The 17538-nt window shown below is 48.4% G+C and overlaps 1 protein-coding gene across 1 annotated transcript in view; it reads left to right on the top strand.

Moving 5' to 3' along the window:
• Positions 1-17538, top strand: part of Vstm4 (V-set and transmembrane domain containing 4) — a gene marked incomplete at its 5' end in the record, with an annotated part of 82438 nt that overhangs the window by 49466 nt on the left and 15434 nt on the right. The window contains 2 exons of the mRNA XM_010622623.2: positions 9104-9210; positions 10234-10298. Coding sequence (XP_010620925.1) covers positions 9104-9210; positions 10234-10298 — 172 coding nt within the window. The remainder of the gene's footprint in view (positions 1-9103; positions 9211-10233; positions 10299-17538) is intronic.

Raw genomic sequence — 17538 nt, 5'->3', positions numbered from 1 at the left:
CATTAAAGAAAGCTGTTGAGGGGGCAGCCAGTGTCTCTCCTGGGTATGAGCCAATAACAGCTCACAAATGACACCACTGAGGTAGACACTAGGCTATAACAGCTGCCACTGAAGCCACCCACAGTTCCTTGTGTTTATGGTCTTCTTGTGGATAATTGGGCATGGGATGTGCAGGTGCAGGATGAAGTACAGTCACAGCTTGGTCATGCTCTATGAGCTTGATGGAAAGAATTTCCAGTCTCCTCTGGACCATGAGGGATTTCTAAACATTCCCAACAAAGGAAACATGGGGTTTCACCAACAAGTGGCATGTTTAGGATCTCAGAGTGAAGGAGAAACAGGCTTTCGCAGAGAACTAGAGGTAGGTGCTCTGAACTCAGAGGTTGCTTCTTTTTTATAATGCTAAATGGTCATAGGGCAACAGAGTGTGTATTCTTTCTGTGAAAGGCAACCTGCTGTGGAGGCTAAGGCCCTGGGGCCAGGCTACCTCAATTCAAATCCAAGTTCTGCCATTGATTGCTGTGTGCCCTTGGCTAGTTTTTTAACCTCTCTTAAAAATGGGGACAATATCTGGAGATATATTTGGATTTGGCCTGAAGGATGAGAAAGCGTTCAGGTGAGTGCAAGCATGGGTAGCTTGGCAGGTGAGTGGCAGGGCTGGAGGAACTTCGTCCTTGGGCATACAGGCAGAGCCCCAGGAGGGGTCAGGGCCAGGTATGGGGATTGGCAGTTGTCCTCTTGACAGCAGCAACCATAGTGTACTTGTTTGAAATACCTCGGCCTGGGGAGGGCAGACCCCCTCCTTCAGCACTCCATGGGGGAGCCGTCATCACCTATTCCCCAGCTGCTAAGGGCTCCTGGACTGTGAGTAACACAGTGGTACACGAGGGAGCCAGCCCCAGCCCCCTGGATCCAGATGCCCTAGAAGGTTGGCTTGACCATATATATCCAGATCTGTGAGCAAGAGGCAGGTGCTAGAGATGTCAGGCAGGGAGAGGGAGCATGGGAAGGGAACGGGGATGGTTGCAGGAGGTAGCTGCAGTGGCCTCCATGCACTTGACTCCGAGAAACCCAGTCCCCTCCTGGGAGAGGCATGATTTGAGGATGAAAAGTTGAGCAAGCTCTCATATGACCATGGCTTCTCGCACCATGGATTCAGGCAGCTGCTGCAGGTAGGGCTCCTTGGGACCCACGTTAGAGCTTGGGATGGGTCATTCAGTCCCCAAGAGGGGTGCATAAGAGGACCTTCTGTCTCTAAGGGCACAGAAGCTCTGAATACTGTGCTCCTTTTGCTAGGTTTGCAGTGACTGACCACCCCCCATGCAGACCTCCTGCCCTGTGACAGGCACTGTGTGTCCCCCATCAATCTTCTTCCAGCTTGCTTTTGTCATCTTATCATATGCTCCTGCCAGGGCTGAGGCCCAGCTTCTGCTTCCACAGCCTACTTGGCAAGGGTGGCAGGGCCAAGGCATCCCACAGGGTGGCCTATTCCTTTGGTAAAGGACACTGCATCTGAATACCCACTGCCTTGGTTTCCATTTGACCAGTGTGCCTGGCAGCTTTATGACCTTGGCCAGTTGCTTAACCTCTTGGGAGTGTTTCAGCTGAATGGGGTACAGACTTGTCCTTGTCCCTAAGACTCAAGATCACCATGAAGATTCCTGAGATGATAGTGGTCATGGACTGTTGGCGATCAGTTGCTCACAGTGTGCCCTCCTCCTGGCACAGCTGGGCACTTTGTCTTTATTTTTAATCTTCATCAACCACAGGGTACAATTTCACCCCCTAGAAGGAGGGCACAAATGAGACTCCCACAGTCTGTTCCCTCTGAACCTTTGTATTGCAGGTTAGGAAAAGGACACGGGGGTATGAGGGTGCTGCCCCTCTGGGCAATGCTGACTCCAGGTGCCAGTTTGTCCCCAGGACAGGCAATATTCTTGGGAAGAAAGAGGAGCTAGGGGGACAGACCCTACACGCTCACCCAAGGCCTTCATGAAGGCACCACCTCTCCTCCTGACCAGTAGACAGCACTCTGACTTCCTGTTGTGCACCAGCCCTGACCAGCACAGACCCAGCCCGGCTGAGCTGGTGCTATGGAGGTCATGTGACAGGCATAGTGGAGGTCACACGATGGCAAGACATCAGAGAGAGCTTCTCTTGCTGCTGCAGTGTTGTCTTCTGTGGCTCTAACAGTAGACTTTGGGGGTGGTGTGACCCGCTTAGGATAGGGACTGGGAGACTGGGATGGAGAGGCACCTTGAAACCAGTGCATCAAGCAGCAGCTTATATTAGGATGTTTCTCTGACTATGCACACAAAATATACACCAGCTCTCCTAGGACAGAGTCAGCCAAAAAAAAAAAAAATGCATCATAACACCTGCAGTCTGGTGGCCTTGTCCAAGCACAACGACCTGGCTCAGCACGTAGAAGATGCTGCCTGGCCCGCCCTTGATGCCAACACTCAGCAGATTCCACAGTGACAGCCATGGCAGTGACACTGGTAAGATAATGGGTGACACCTGCTACACATTTACCAGGCATTGGGCGCAATTATCCATGCTTGACACGTATTACTCATCAGCAATAAAGTCTTTTCAAGGGTGTCCCTGTGATGGGGTGGGGCCGCTCACTCATCTCACAAGTGAAGTTAGTTGTGCAGCTTCTAAGCAACCCCTCACAGGTGGCACCAGTTGATCTTGGCTATTCATGGCAGGTGACTCCCAACAGGTGGCACCAGTTGAACTTGGGTATTTCATGGCAGGTGACCAAGGAAACAAGTTCCAAAAGCCTGTGGTGAAAAGTCCAGGCACTTGCCTTATTTGTATGAGTCCCTTGGCCTTCATGGGTGGCAGCTGACCTTGAGGAGGGGGGTACCTGCAGCTGTTAACATTGTTTATTATATTAAAGGTGACAGAAGTTGCCACCATAGCTGCAGAGACCGGCTGTCGAAGTCCTAAGTGCAAGATTTCATACTTGGCATCATGGGGTGAGGCTGTGTGGTGTCCAGTGTGCTGCTGCATGAAGGTCATGGGAAAGGAACAAATGGGTCCCTGTCACCACCCACATCAGGACGGAGGGACGCAAGTGGGAAAGGATGCATGGGGCATCTCAGTAAAAGGGACCCTCTGCAGAGCTTTCCCATGACAGTGTGGGGTGGCCGAACTTGGGTCCTGGAGGGCAGCAGCAGCACCAAAATGAACAGGCTGCCTCACTCCACCCAATTAGGGCTTCCTCTGTTGGGCTCTTTGTCCCTGGCTGTCCCAGTTCAGGCCACAATAACTCCCATTGGAGCACACGACGGGCAGCTTGTGTCTGGGAGGAGAGCCCTGCCCACCCCACAGGAAGGAGGCTGGCACATGTCCAGGGACATTTGGATCCATGGCCCTGGAGCGAGGGAACACTGGTGTCCATGGGGTGATTGAGAGCAGGGGCTTGCATAGTCAGCCACACCTCAGCACGCCATCAAGAGGCTGGTACAAGGGCAGCCATTTGAGGGCCACAGGGCATGAGAGGGATGGCTGCTGTGGTTCTACATGGGTGTGCTTTGATCTCAGGGTTAGTTAACAAAGCAGCATGTGGCTGTGTGGATGCGTCTTCCTTATAATTATGTGCGTTCTTTGCTTCCTCTCTCTATTCCCAAACGCTTCCAGCCCCAGAGCAGAGGCAGAAATTCCACGTGGCTGCCCACCATGCCCACTGTCTTGGGGGCTGACATCACTTACTTCATACAGTGTCTGGAAATTTGCTCCCATCCTCCCTGCCTACTCCTGGGCCATGATAGCTCTTGGTCTGGCACTGAGACCCCTGCCCTGGGCTCGGGCCCTACTCTTCCTCCCATCAGCTACAGCTGAGCAGCTGCAATGCCTGAACTTACACAAACACAATGCATTGGAAAGCTGATGTCACCTTATGTTCCCTTCCCTTTAGTGACTGCTTTAAGCCCAGAGCAGCCCTTGTGGCTCTGGCTAGACCGACACTTTCCTGTCCCACTTCTGTTATCTGGGCTGAGCCCAAGTTCTCTGCTTCAGGGCCAGAAAGGCAGGCTGACTGGATCAAGTCGCACTTCTCTGCCTGGCCAATGCTGTTTGGAAGGGCTTGGCCCCCTTGAGGTCCTGCTTTCTCATGGTGGAAAAGCTGGAAGCTGTGAACACACAGTCCCTGTCACAGCGGCTTGCACAGACATATACAGCTTGGCAGTTAGCGTACCATTGCTAACTTTGATCTCTGCAAAACACCAGTGCTCAGAATTTGTTCCATGTCTTGCAAAATTCACTTGGGTAGTTGTGCCTACTGTGCTGGGCAGGGATCTACTGTTCAGGGTGCAGCCTCTGCCTTTGTGGCCTATCTGGTCTGCCCTGAACTGCTGCTGTTCTGTGCTCATGGAAGGCACATGGCAGGGCAGGGCCTGCTGTGCACTGTGGGCAGAAGCTCTTCTGGTTATGGCTCCAGAGGGGGCTGGCATCTCTTTCCTTCGGCTTGGAACGTGGGTGCTCCGAGATAACCATGTAGCAAAAATGTGCTGGCCGGGGTGCACTGTGGAAGGCTCACACTGTGCCCACGCACTAGACGCTGGAGGTAGGTGCTAGTTAGCCATTTCCTGCTGTCTTGTTTATGGACACTATCTCATCTGACCTTCATCGTGACCCTATGAGATCATTAGCTAGGGTTTGGTCAACCTGTTTTACAGATCAGGGTGAGACATCGCCCAAGTCACTGTAGTTGGGGCAGAGCCAGCTCCAGTGCGGGCCTGCTGTCCTGGGCCAATGCCCTTTGCTAATCCAGCTGCCCGGGAAGCAGCAGAGTTGCCCGGGCTTTGCATGGGAACTCTGGAAACTGTGTCCATGTCACAAGGGTCCCACACCTGCCACGTCGTGTCAGGCCCTGGTCAATGCACTGGTCAATGCACCGCCACACACAGCTCTTCTCTGGTGGCACAGCCCTTACCCCCCTCCCACCATTTCCAGGGAGTTCCCAGGCCTGGCACCAGTAACACCTGCTGTCATATCACCCCATTCCTGAGATGCAGGTGGCTTTTCTGGTAAGTGAGTAGTCAGGTGAGCTTTCTTGGACACAGTCCTGCCAACCTCGCTGCACAGTGGGAGAAAAGAGATTCTGTGAGAAACACCCACCGTGTCTCACCGTGACCCACCGTACCAGGCCTCACTGTGCAACTAGGAATTAGAACTAAATTTAGTTTGGTGGACTTGGTGTTTGGAAGGAAAGTGGTGATAATGAAAGAGGACCTTCTCACCTCTCTGAAATTATGTTCCAATAACTTCCATTTTCTGTGAAAGAACTAAAGAAGTAAATCCAAGAAAGGACAAGAGAAAATGGAAATCTTATTTGAACATGCAGTGTGTGAGGGGCAGTTGGCCAGATTGTATAATTTCAAGGACCACAGAAAAAAATAAAAATATAAGATTTCATCAAAAACAGGAAAACTATGCATTTAACAAAAAAGCAAAAATTCAAAAAGAATTGGAAAAAATATTTGCAGTAATTACGTCAGATTGATGTACAAGCTCATGCAAATCTACAAGAAAGACACAGAATCCTACGTAAGTAAGAGTAGAAACATTATGAATGAGGAAACACTTTAGACCAACCCAGTAAATTTTGTTTGCCTGCACTAATGATTAGAGAGGGCAAGGAATTAAAGGATCATGTTTTTCCACATAAAATGAGTAATTTCTTAAACTGATAAACTTGGTGTTCAGAGAGTGTTATCGTAGGTACTCTTGGCTCATTGCCTCCACTAAAGGAATAGTAACTCGTTGGCAATAGTTTTGACAGTGGGTATTCATTACTCTTTAAGGTGGTCCCCCTCTGTGGCTTGGTATCTCCAGCTCTCAGAATCCAACTTTTAAAATGAAAGTCTCAAAATGAAAAGCAAATGTGTGTGATTTTGTGTATGTGGAAGTGGAAAACAAATTAAATGTTTAGGTGTCAGAGAACGGCTAAATAAACTGTGGCTTATCTTCTCCCTGGTATAGTAAAAGAATGGAATATGAAAAATGTAAATTAAGTAAACAAAAGGATGCAAAATTTAATACATATGATATTTTAAATATAATATATAAAACAAGGAAGAGTTAAAAACTTCTGGCTACACTAAAACCTGCACATGCATGTTGATAACCGCTTCATTCATAATTGCCCAAACTAGGAAACAGCCAAGATGTCTTTAGTAGGTGACAGACAAACTGTGGTACATCTAGGCAATGGAATACCACTGAGCACTAAACAGAAATGGGCCATTAACCACAAGTGACATAGAGGAAATTTAAAAGCATGTTGCTTAGTGGAAGAAGCCAGTCTGTCTGGAAAGACTATGGATGTAGGGTGCCAACTCTGTCCCAGTCTAGGAAAGGCAAAACTATGGAGGCAGTAAAGGTCAGTGGTTTCCAGGATTAAAAGGGTGAAAGGACCACATAGGCAGATCACAGAGGAGTTTTAGGTCAGTGAGAGGACACCGTAAGATTCTCTGATGCTGGACACAGGTCTTTGGACCAACTGTGCAGTGTGCAGATTCTGGGTGATTCTGGAAGGGTCAGTGTGGGCTCAGCAGTTAGCCTGCTGGTGGGGAGCAGGGAGTCGGGGCAGGGCACAGGCAGGAGGGGCTGATGGGCCTCTGTGCCTTCAGCTCAGATTTGAATCTAGAACTGCTCTTAAAAAATAAAGTTCATTTTTTTAAAAAGGCAAGTGAGAGGAAAGAGTTTTGGAAATATTTACAAAGATAGTGTTTTAGTCCTGGTAGACTTGTTTCCTTTCATCTTTATGTCTGTCATTACAATTTTAAAACATAAACCTGTGTTATTTTATATTAGAAAGAAAAAAATAAACATTTTGAGAGTTTCAAAAGCTTCAGAACCATGCTGTACATGTGTCTGTATATTTAAGCAATTCTGAGAGTTTCTAATCCCTTGCTTGCTCTTAGCGGTCAGCATTTTGTAAACCTGCATCCCTCTTGGCTATTGGTGAATTTACACAGCTTCCTTATACTCTGAAGTGAGGAACAGTTAGTGTTTCTGTTCCCACAGAAAATAAGCCATCCTTGGGGAATCTCAGTGGGAACTATATTCTTGGAATTTTTCCCACATTGTATGATTCAGTCTTCCTTTATTTATTTTGAAATATACAGGACTGTTATTAGAATAGCCTCTCTCTCTTATGAAGTATATGTATATATTAATTTATCTTTAATTATAAAGAGACCCATCAACAATTTCCTCTGTCTTGTCTCCCATCTGTTCAGGCTCTCAACTCCCCCTAATTCTTAGGAACTATGAGTTTTAAATTCTTGTGACTAGTTCTGGAGGTATTTTTATGCATACACAAGTGAATTCTAACATGTTCTTGTCTTGCTGTATATTTATGCAAAGAGCAGGACATTCTACACAGCGTCCAATACCTGGCTTTTTCACTCAACAATGTCTTTCCTCATTTGGGCACAAATCATTCTTTCTTCCTTTTGTGGCTACAGAGGCCCCACCTGTAGATTCTCCATGACCTGGTCACCCAGTCCCCAGCTTATTAGCTGCTGGGCTATTTCTAATCTAATACTATCTTAAACAGTAGTAAGCAGAAGTGTTGGCACACACAAGTAATCTGTGGGAGGCCAAGGCAGGGGAATCACATGTTCAAGCCCAGCTTGGGCAGCTTGGTGACTTACAGAAACCCTGTCTCAAAATAAAAAATAAAAAGAGCTGGAGAAGTCGTTCAGTGTGAAGGCCTTGCTTTTAATACCCAGTACCCATCACAAAACAAAACAAAACAAAAACTCCAAAGCAAGTAAACAACCAAAGAAATAATGCAGTGACACCTAATCTTACACCTTATGCACGCCTCATTTCACACGTGTGTACAGATACGTACACACGATTAAATCCTCCAAGAGGGACTGACTGAGTGTCCGAGTTTTTGATGGGTGCCACTGAGGTGCGTTCCACAGGAAGGGTTTGCCTCCCCAGACCTGAGCTCCCAGAAAAACGCTGCTGTGCCTCAGAGCTCATCATGGCCTCCTGATCTGGGACTGAGGCGGCAGCACAGCTCCTGTCAGCATGGACTCCTCTCCCAGGGGAGTATTAGCATGTTTTCACATGAACAGAGCCTTTCCCTCAGGTGCGAGCTGCCTGTTGATGCCTTTGTTCATTGGATGTTGGGCAACTGACCATGTTCTTGTGGGTTCCAAGAGCAGCTCCTTCATGGGTTGGGGAGAGGCCCTCTTTGGCAGCCACATACCCCTAGCTGGAATCTGTGCCCGAGGACAGGAACGCCAAGGGACCTGCCTCTGGGTTGTGGATCCAAGGAGTTTTGGGACAAGACAGGCCATTAGAGGAGGTTTGTGGATGCCTTATACCTAGAGGGCCACACACAGGGGTGGCTTCTGTGTCTCCGCTCACGGACAGTGCCGCTCAGAGCGCTGTTTTGGCATCTGTGTGCCTGTGCTGCCTTCTCTGTCATTGAAGGCTTGTCACCCCAGCACTGTGGATTAGCACGGATAACACATGGAAGGACACGCACACTGCAGGGATTGGCTCCACAGGGGTGACTGAGTGGGAACACAGCCAACTTAGGGTGAACTCACTTCGTCTGTCCAACAGAAGCCCCAGTGAGCACAGGGACCCTGCATGTCCAGGCACAACCCTCTAGACCTCTCAGTGCTGACAGGCACTTTTTGTCTGAATTATGAGCCACGAAGACATGGGCAGGAAGCTCAAGTTTAGCAGAGCTTAAGTGGAAGTTTCTAGTGGTGTCTTTAATATCCTGCGATGTCCAGCCAAGCCAGCCGGTATGACCGATTCAGACGGGTAAGCTGTCCACCCATACAGCCCTAAGTAATGTGGACAAGCTGGCTCCAAGACCCTCCAGGGAATCTTGGACTTTAAATAGCACCTCATAAATAACAGAAGGCTCATCTCATCCCCCTTATCTTGGCCAAGGCTGGATCCATGGAGACCAGCGTGGAGCCCCCCACCCTGCTGTGGGACAACCCTCCTCACACAGCTGCAGGAGCTCTCAGAACTGCAGGGTTTCAGCCCTTTTCTGCTTTGCAACAAACCATATTTTGGCTTTAACGAGGCCTGTTTTTTTTTTCTACAGCTCTGGGGAGACTGTCACTAGCATAACCAGCTTGGCACCCCTGCAGCCGAAGAAGGGCAAGAGGCAGAAGGAGAAGGTGGACGTGCCGCCTGCGGTCCCAGCCAAAGGTGAGGGTGGTCGGGGTTGGCCTGGGAAGGGGACTGGCAGGAGGGTGAGCTTCGATGTGTTGTGGACTGGGCCCTCCAACCTGGCCTCTGCTCACAACTGGTGCTCCATCAAGAGAGGATGGGCAACCCAACAGAGCTTGGGGACGGTTCAATATCCACAGAGGAGTCTGCATTGCATTTCCTCAAATACTCCTAAAATGCTACACATGGTAAAGAGATGCTGGGGGCTGTCCACAGCCCTTTACTCTATCTACTTCCAGAGAAAGAAAACTTTTTAAAGATGTCACCCTGGCATGCAGTGTCTTTTGAGTTCTGTGATTGCAGTCTTGATTTACAGCAACATGAGTGAGGTGTTTCCCAAGTCTTAGGAGAGTCAGGGCTGTCTGCAGATAGTTGGTAAGATAACTGGGCAGTTTAGCTGCCTGTACTTGCAGAGATTTGAAATACAGTTGGGAGGACAGGAACTTCCCAGGTGCACAAGGTAAGATGCACAAGGTGAGGCATATCTTACCTCACGGCTGGTACTTAGCAAGCCCTGGGTCACCTAGAGGTGTAGGCTCCATTCCTGAGTGGGTGACACTCTTCCTCAGAGAGCTAGATTGTAGAACTGGGCTTTCAATGCCACTGTCAAGTCCTGAATCATTCCCAGGGATGGAGACAGGGAGAGCTTCCTTGTGGTGACCTGTGTGAGGCTCTGTCATGGCTCACCAGGTCATTGAGTCAGCACAGCCGAGTCCCTCAGGAAAGGGCCCCACCCCAGCCTTCACCAAGCTATGGATGCAGAGTTGTTTTGTTGATCCAGCCCAGGGAGACCTTGCTATGTCTAAAGGAAAGGGGGGAACCCAACGCAAGAGCTGCAGCCTCTGGGATCTGATTCTGAAGCTGCTGGGACACTGTGTAGGGACCCTGGAGGTGTCTGCAGCCCATGCGGAGCAGAGTATGTGTGTGATGCTCATGGCAGGTGGGCTGCTAGGGGGTACAGGAAGGGGAGGAGCAGCCTAAATCCCTAATCTCCTCCCGCAGCTCCCGTCGTTGCCACCTCCTTCCACAGGCCAAAGCTGCTGAAGCCACAGAGGAAGGGTGCTCTGGTAAGTGACTGTGCTGGGCTGTCCTTGTCTCTCGAGTCTTGTGCACACCTCAGGGCCAAACAGGGAGACTTAAAACATGCTGGAAGTTCTTGGTGCTTTTGGCTGAAAACTTTGGTGTTCTCCCTCCTAGATCAGATTCTTTGAGTCCCCACTCTGTGCCTGGAGTGACTCTTCAAAAGCCCATATGGGATTCTAAACGCTACCTTTCAAAGCCAAGAGGGAGAAAGTCATACTCAGAAATGGAGAAATTAGAAAATGGATCAGTTTGTGTCAGTTCCCCTGCTAACTCACTCTGAAGGGACTGTCTTCTCCTTGAGATGACTTTAGATTTACAGAAAAGTTGTAAGATAGCACAGAGCTCCACATCCCTTCTCCCACTTCCTCTGTGCCGTGGCATCTGCAGAGCTGACCCAGCCAGGACATCAACACCAGAGCCTTACTGTTAGGAGCTCCAGGCTTTCTCCCTCTCCCTCCTCCCTGCTCCCTCCCTTCCTTTCTTTGTGGCATTGACAACTCTTGAAAAGAAGGAGCCAGTCATTTTTAGCATATCTCTAATTTGGATTTTGCTGATGCTTAGACGTGAGAGTGTGGATCTAGGGGAAGAACAACAACGAGACAGTGGTGAAGTTCCCTTGCCATTGCATGGTCCTGGGTTCCTCATATTCAGTGTGGCTCCCATCACACAGGATGCCTCCCGAGACCCCCAGTGGATGCCTGGAACCACAAGGAGTGCTGAGCCATGTGCAGCCTTCGTTCTCCCATCCATATACACTTCCATACATATGATAAAGCTGAATATATAAATGGGGCATAGTGAGAAATTAATGACAACAATGATAGGATCTGAGAGAATAGTTACAGCAGCGTAATACAATTATTCTTTATTATATTAGCACATTAGTTGTGCTCCTCACTGGGACTCACTGTGGTGTTTCTGTACACACACGCGTCATGCTCCGATCCTGACCATTCACTCTTCTTTGGCCCTCATCGGCTCACTTCCCAAATCCCTATTGACCACTCTTTTCCTTTCAGGGCATCTTCTTTCCATTAGTTTATGCAAATGAAAGAGAACTTGGGATACTTGCCTTTCTGTGCCTGGCTTGTTTTGCTTAACACAACGTCTTCCAATTTCATTCATTTCCTTGCCAAGGACAGGACTTTGCTCTCCTGCATGGCTGGATAATTGCTCCAGCATGCACATGAGCCACCTTGGCTTTATCTCTATGCCATGTCTGCTACCTAGGCCCACCCTGTTTCTTCACCTTGTTAACAGTGCCACTTCAAGCGGTGTGACCAAAAGTACACAGAATGTTTACATTTTCAAAAATGCGTAATGGTAAAAGACACATGCCATGAATTCCCCTTCAGAATACTCCCCTTCACTTCTGATGTACTTATTCCATGGCTCTTACCACTTTCTGAAGCAGGTTCTGGAAGTCCTCTTTCATGAGTATCTTTAGTTGTGCTGACTTATTGTCCTGAACTGATTGAACATTCCCTTCTCATGATCACTGACTTTGGGGGAAGAGCCAGGCATCCCTTGGTGTCAGATCCAGTGAATAAGACTGGATGAGGTCACATTGTCACGTTTGTATTTGACAGAAGTTTCTGTAAATTTTCGATCAATAAGAAGTGATCAAAAATACAATAATTGTTTGCATTTTAAAGATTGTTGCAACAAAAATTCTATTAATTCCCCTCAAAATGTTCAACGTGCTCCTCCTTTGCTTTGAGCACACTTACCTCTTTCTTCTTGGCAATCTACCTTGTACAATAATAGGTTTTTTCAGTATTCAAATATTCACTGTATCTTTTAGTCATCCCTTGTGAACACAGGCTTGCAGCTTTTTATAAGAGTGGTTTAAATCTCAGTCACTTAAACCTTATGATTTGTTTATTTCTAGAATTTCCTTTCAGTATTTTCAGGCTGAGGTGGACCACAGGTAGCTGAAACTTTGGAAAACGAAATTGCAGCTGAGAAGGGACAGCTGCCCATCTCATTAGTGTGGTGTCCCTGTCTGTCCGCAGTTATGGTCACAGCTGTCAAACTCTTCTCCTGTAAATGTCTGCTCTTTCCTTGCTAAGCTCTGTGTGCTGGCAGCCAGTCCATGAGTTGAGTGCATAGTGAGGTGAGACATGTTCCACCTCCCAAGGGACAAGGATTGAGAATTGTGACACATTAAAGCCACCACAGTAATTAACAATTATTGGGGAGGGGTATGTTTAAGGCTGTGAAAATATTCTAGTTTTCCTTGAAAATTTCCCACTGATTTTTTGCACTCGTTGTTGCCTTTGGCCCATGAAGATGGCAACTTCCTGTTCCCCCTAATCCTTCTGTGGTTACCTCTTGGAATTCTTCCCCAGGAAAAAATCTGTCCCTTCCCCTTTCTTTTTTTTTAATTGAGTTTATTGGTACATTTTAGGTGTACAGTACAGTTACATTCATTATTGGGATCTTGTACCTTTACATGACAGGTCTTGGTTCTCAGTTTTTCCCCTTGTCCCTGCCCTCCCTTCACCCCTTTCCCTTTTCTTACCTATTACCTAATCCCTCGATGTCAGTTCAGATGCATAGAAATTTATTTGACATTCCTAGTTTTTAGTCATACTGTGGTTGTGTTGCTAATTGTTGTCTAGCAGTTGTGTATTGAGGCATGAGAGAGATCATGGAAGCCCTGCTAAAATGTGCACATACTGCAGAAGGAGGCTTTGGGATTCTGTTGGTTAGTGCCTTCTTCGTGCTCTTATATTTGGTTTTCAAAATAAGATTCTTCCCTCCCCCTCCAGTTTTGCATATGAGGATACAAAAACTCAGTCTAGAGAAGTGACAGAGTCCTACATCCTCCTAGGGAAGAGAATGCCATCAATGTTGAATGGCAATCTCCTCCAGTCTACAGCCCACGGGATCCCACCTCTCCTTTACCCTTCAAACAGGAACAAAAAGCATTGTGCAACGCTTGGGTACAAAATGTTGTCTTAAGCAATTTCCTGCCGCAGTTGGGTTCAAGAGCATTTCCAAAAGCAAGTGCTCCCAATCACAGGTTTTCATCATTGACATTCTGGGGGGGGGTATGTGTGTGTTTGAGGTGGCTTGCTTCTCCGGATGGGCACTTGGCATGGGGAATTCTTCATTTTTACAGAAAATAGGTAGGAGCAGTTATATGCATCTCAAAAGGATTATTTATTGTAGGGATAATTTCCAGTGACAATTCTTCAAATACCAAATTATCCTTTAATAGGAAGATGTTGAAAAATATTTTAAACTTAATTTTCTAGGAGCAGGTGTATTTGGGTACTATGGATAACAGTTCACAGTGAAGAGAAGAGCTGACCTCCACTGGGCCTCTGAACAGCAGTTTGGAGTAAAAAATACCAGGCCTGGCGTCTGCAGATCTGGTCAATACTAAGCTGTATTCCCGGGGCAGCACTGACCTCGCCCTGGATGTGGTCGATATTTATCTCCCTATGGGTCAATGCCTCTTGATGGAGGCTAAAGATGCAGGCAGAGGCTACTTGTTGATTCACACAACTTTAGGGATAATTCGAGCACAGAGGAAGTGGCTGGGACTAGTCGGGTGTTGAATTCTGTCACTGTTGTGTTTTATTACCTCCATCTCTGTCAAACAGTGCTTCCTGTTTGGGTGCGAGTCCAAGGCTGCAGAGTCCCCATCCCTTTTTCCTGGAGGCCATTGCCCTCCTCAGTGACACCAGGGTACAAAGCTGGCATAGACAATGTCCCTTTAGTGAGCACCTGCTGTGTACCAGCTTCTTTTCTAAGTGATTTGTGGCCCTGTCACACTCATCTGAACCACAGGACCAACACTGTGACAGGCGACTTTGTGTTTGTAACCCCCTCCACCCCCAGTATGACCAAGACAGAATCTTTTCTTGTGTTTCTAGGACAACAGGGCAGTTTGCAGGAAGTATGGACACCAGAGAGTAACAGTGGCTGGAAAGGTTCAGAAAGATGATAGCACATCAGAAGCAAAAAAAGGGGAGAAAGGTACTGAAATGGTCCTTTATAATCAAGATACTGAAATGGCCCTTCTTCCCTCCCCTTGCTTGTTGTGGAATAAGACATGTGCAGCAACCTGCATTCCAAGTGCACCTGATCAGGCTCGAGGCCCTTGGATGACAGTTCCTCCTTGAATGCCTGACAGTGCAGCCGCTTTGTCTAAGAAGTCTGAGGGTGCACTGCCACCCTGCAACCTCTGGGCAGGGAGGCAGCACTGTCCCAAAACACAAATAAGTGTCAGGAGGGTGCGGATCAGTGGCAGAGCGCCTGCCAGGTGGGTGTGAGGCCCCAGGTCACTTCCCCAGCACCCAACACCAAACCAAACCAAAACCCTCCCAGTGCCCATTTGCAGCATGGTGTTCCTGTGAGCAGGGTGCTGGCACACAGCCCCTGAAACCTGCTGGCCCCAGGGACCTCCTGGTTAAGCCCCTACCACATTGCCTCGGGAGCTGGGCATGGAATTTTCTCACTTCCGGGAAAAGCTGTCTGTGCTTCCTTTTCTCAGAAGAAACAGAGAAAGCCAGAAGCACAATTGATTTATTTTGATTGCATTAGGCCAGCTATTGATTTAGAGGTTGAGTAGAAAGAGAAAAACACAGTGTCTGTGATGTGGAATCAAAACCTCAGAGTTTAAAGGAAAAACAAAGAGCAACAGGAAACCAGAGTTGGAGAGGCATGTGGTGAATAAAAATACAAGGCACATACTGTCCTGGGGTGAGATGAACCTCATACTCCCCCGCCCTGCATACCGACAGGGTGCCCTTTGGGCTCTCCTTGTGTGGAATCAAGTTGCTCACATACGGCACCCTTAGGTGAGCTGGAAAAGCCGGCCCTACCTCCACCCCATCCTCTGAGGAGAATGGAGTTCTAGCACTCTGGAGGGGCTGAGGCAGAAGGATCACAGGTTCAAGCCCGGCGTGAACAATTTAGCAACTTAGTGAGGATCCTGTTTCAAAATAAAGAAATTTTAAAAAGGATCGGGATGTAGCTCAGTGGGAAGGCCTTGAGTTCAATGTACAGGGCAGAAAGAGAGGGAGGGAGAAGGAGCGGGGGAGGGAGGGAGAGGGAGGAGAAGGAGAAGGAGAGGGACAGGGATAAGGAGAATATTGTTGTGATCGAGTTGGAAGACAGAAAAAGCAGAAACACAAGCACATTTCCCCAGGGCCCCTGCAGCCTGTCCCTCACTCCTCACAGCACTGCTGAGGGACTTTCCTAACTCACAGCTCCAGCCTTGTCATTTTCCTGCTCAGACATCCCAGTGACTCCCCGGTCCCCAGGATTAGAGTGCAGCTCCCTGCAAGGAGCAGGGGCCATCCTGCATTCCTGGCTGTCTCTGCTCCCGGGACCCCAAGGCCCCTGTGGTCCAGATCCCTTCACTGGGCTCTGGCCCTGTGCCTGCCGCCCTTCTCAGCCTCCTGAGCTGCTGCTGGGCTCCAAGATGGGGCAGGTGTGCCACCTTCTCTTTGAGACCTCCTGTCCCTGAATCCTGCTTCTCCAAGAACCCTGCTCGCCCAGGGGTTAAAGTCAGGACACCCCTAGCAGCCACCTGCCTGCCCACCACCCTTGAGGACTTGGCCTTCAGTCTATCATGTCTAACCACATGCTACCTCTCATGCCCTTGTTCTCAGAGGTGATCAGAGTCCCCTGTCACCCCGCTGCCTGCTTTTCCTCCTGGCTTTGCAGCCCCGCTCCCACCCTGTGGAGGTCTGGGATTTGCCTTGTGCACCTTCCTGGGAGGGAAGAGTCCCTCACACACACAGCAGTGCTCTATGTCCTTTGGATCCCTAACTGAGGTCTCCATGCCACTTCCAGACCAGTTTGCATGACCACCAGCCGGACAGTCCCTGGAGGCCAGGCCCCTGGATCTATCCAGGGCACCTGAGCTCCCTGCCCCTACTTGCTCCCCTGGGGTGCCTCTGATGGGGACGATAGCAGAACCTCAAGCCCAAGAGCCTTCTTCCTCCTACACTCATGTCTGCTGGAGACCAGAGCCTTTTTGTCACTTCTCAGGACATCAGAAGCATCTCTTTCCACCCCTACCACTGCCATAGCTGATCACTTGGCCACTTTGGACCCTTGAATCCCAGGGCCCCTCCAGGGCTCCCTGAACCCAGGCCTTGCCTGGGTTACAGCCCTTCTAATGGCCCTTAATAGGGTTGTGCCCACTACCTGACTTAGTTTCTACTTCACTGAAACCAGGCCATCCCCTTGCACGGGGATCTCCAGCCTTTTCCCCTATGATGGTCACACATCACAGACCACAGAGAGTGCAGATGTGGGGACTGTTTTGAGTTTCTTAATTGTATTTGAGTACCTGTGAATTAAAGCTTATCATCTTAGCCATTTCATAAGCATGGAGTCCATTCACATTGTCCCAAACCGATTTCCAGAACGTTTCATCTTGCAAACCTGCAACTCTGTGCCCATTAGGTAACAATGCCCCAATTGCCCTAACCCCAAAAAACTGTAACTCCATTTTCTGTCTCTGAATTTGATGACTCTGTGGACCTATGAGAAGTGGAGTAACCCTGCACTATCTTTGTGTGGCTGGCTTCTTCCAGTTAGCAGAATGTCCCCAGGTCTCACCCATGTCATAGCACTTGTCAGAAGGTCTGCCCTTCTCCCATGGACAGACCGCATCTTGTGTGCCCATCCATCTGTCCTGGACACTGAGCTTCCTCCCACTTTCAGCTATAGTGGAAATTATAAAGATGGGTATAAAAATATCTATTTGGAAAAAAAATCTGTTCAAGTCCCTGCTTTTAATTCTTTTGGATTTATACCTAGAAGTAGGCTTGTTGAATAACAGGCTGAGTCTCTTTGTAATCTTTTGAGAACCTACCATACTGTTTTCCAAAGCACCTGAACCATTTTACATTCCCTCCTACCATGCAGAAGGGTTCTTAATTCTTCACATCTCCCAACACTAGTTATGTCTCTTAACTCTTTCCCTTTCTCTGCTTTCCCTCCATTGCTCTTCTTCGGCCCTTCCTCCTCCTCCTCTCCCTCCTCCCCTCCTTTGCCATCCTAATGGATGTGAGGTGAATCTCACTATGGCTTTAACGTATATTTCCCTAGTGATTCGTGTTATTGCTGTCCATGTATTTATCTTCTTCAGAACAATGTCTGCTCAAGTCCTTTGTCCACTTTTTCATCTGGTCACTTGTTTTTTGTTGTTGACTTGTTGGGTTTCTTCATGTATTCTGGTCACTGCATCCTCAT

This window comes from Fukomys damarensis, unplaced genomic scaffold (genome assembly GCF_012274545.1).
Source record: "Fukomys damarensis isolate Sample0158 unplaced genomic scaffold, DMR_v1.0_HiC HiC_scaffold_1, whole genome shotgun sequence".
NCBI lineage: Eukaryota > Metazoa > Chordata > Mammalia > Rodentia > Bathyergidae > Fukomys > Fukomys damarensis.
This window is presented reverse-complemented; position numbering and strand designations above follow the sequence as displayed.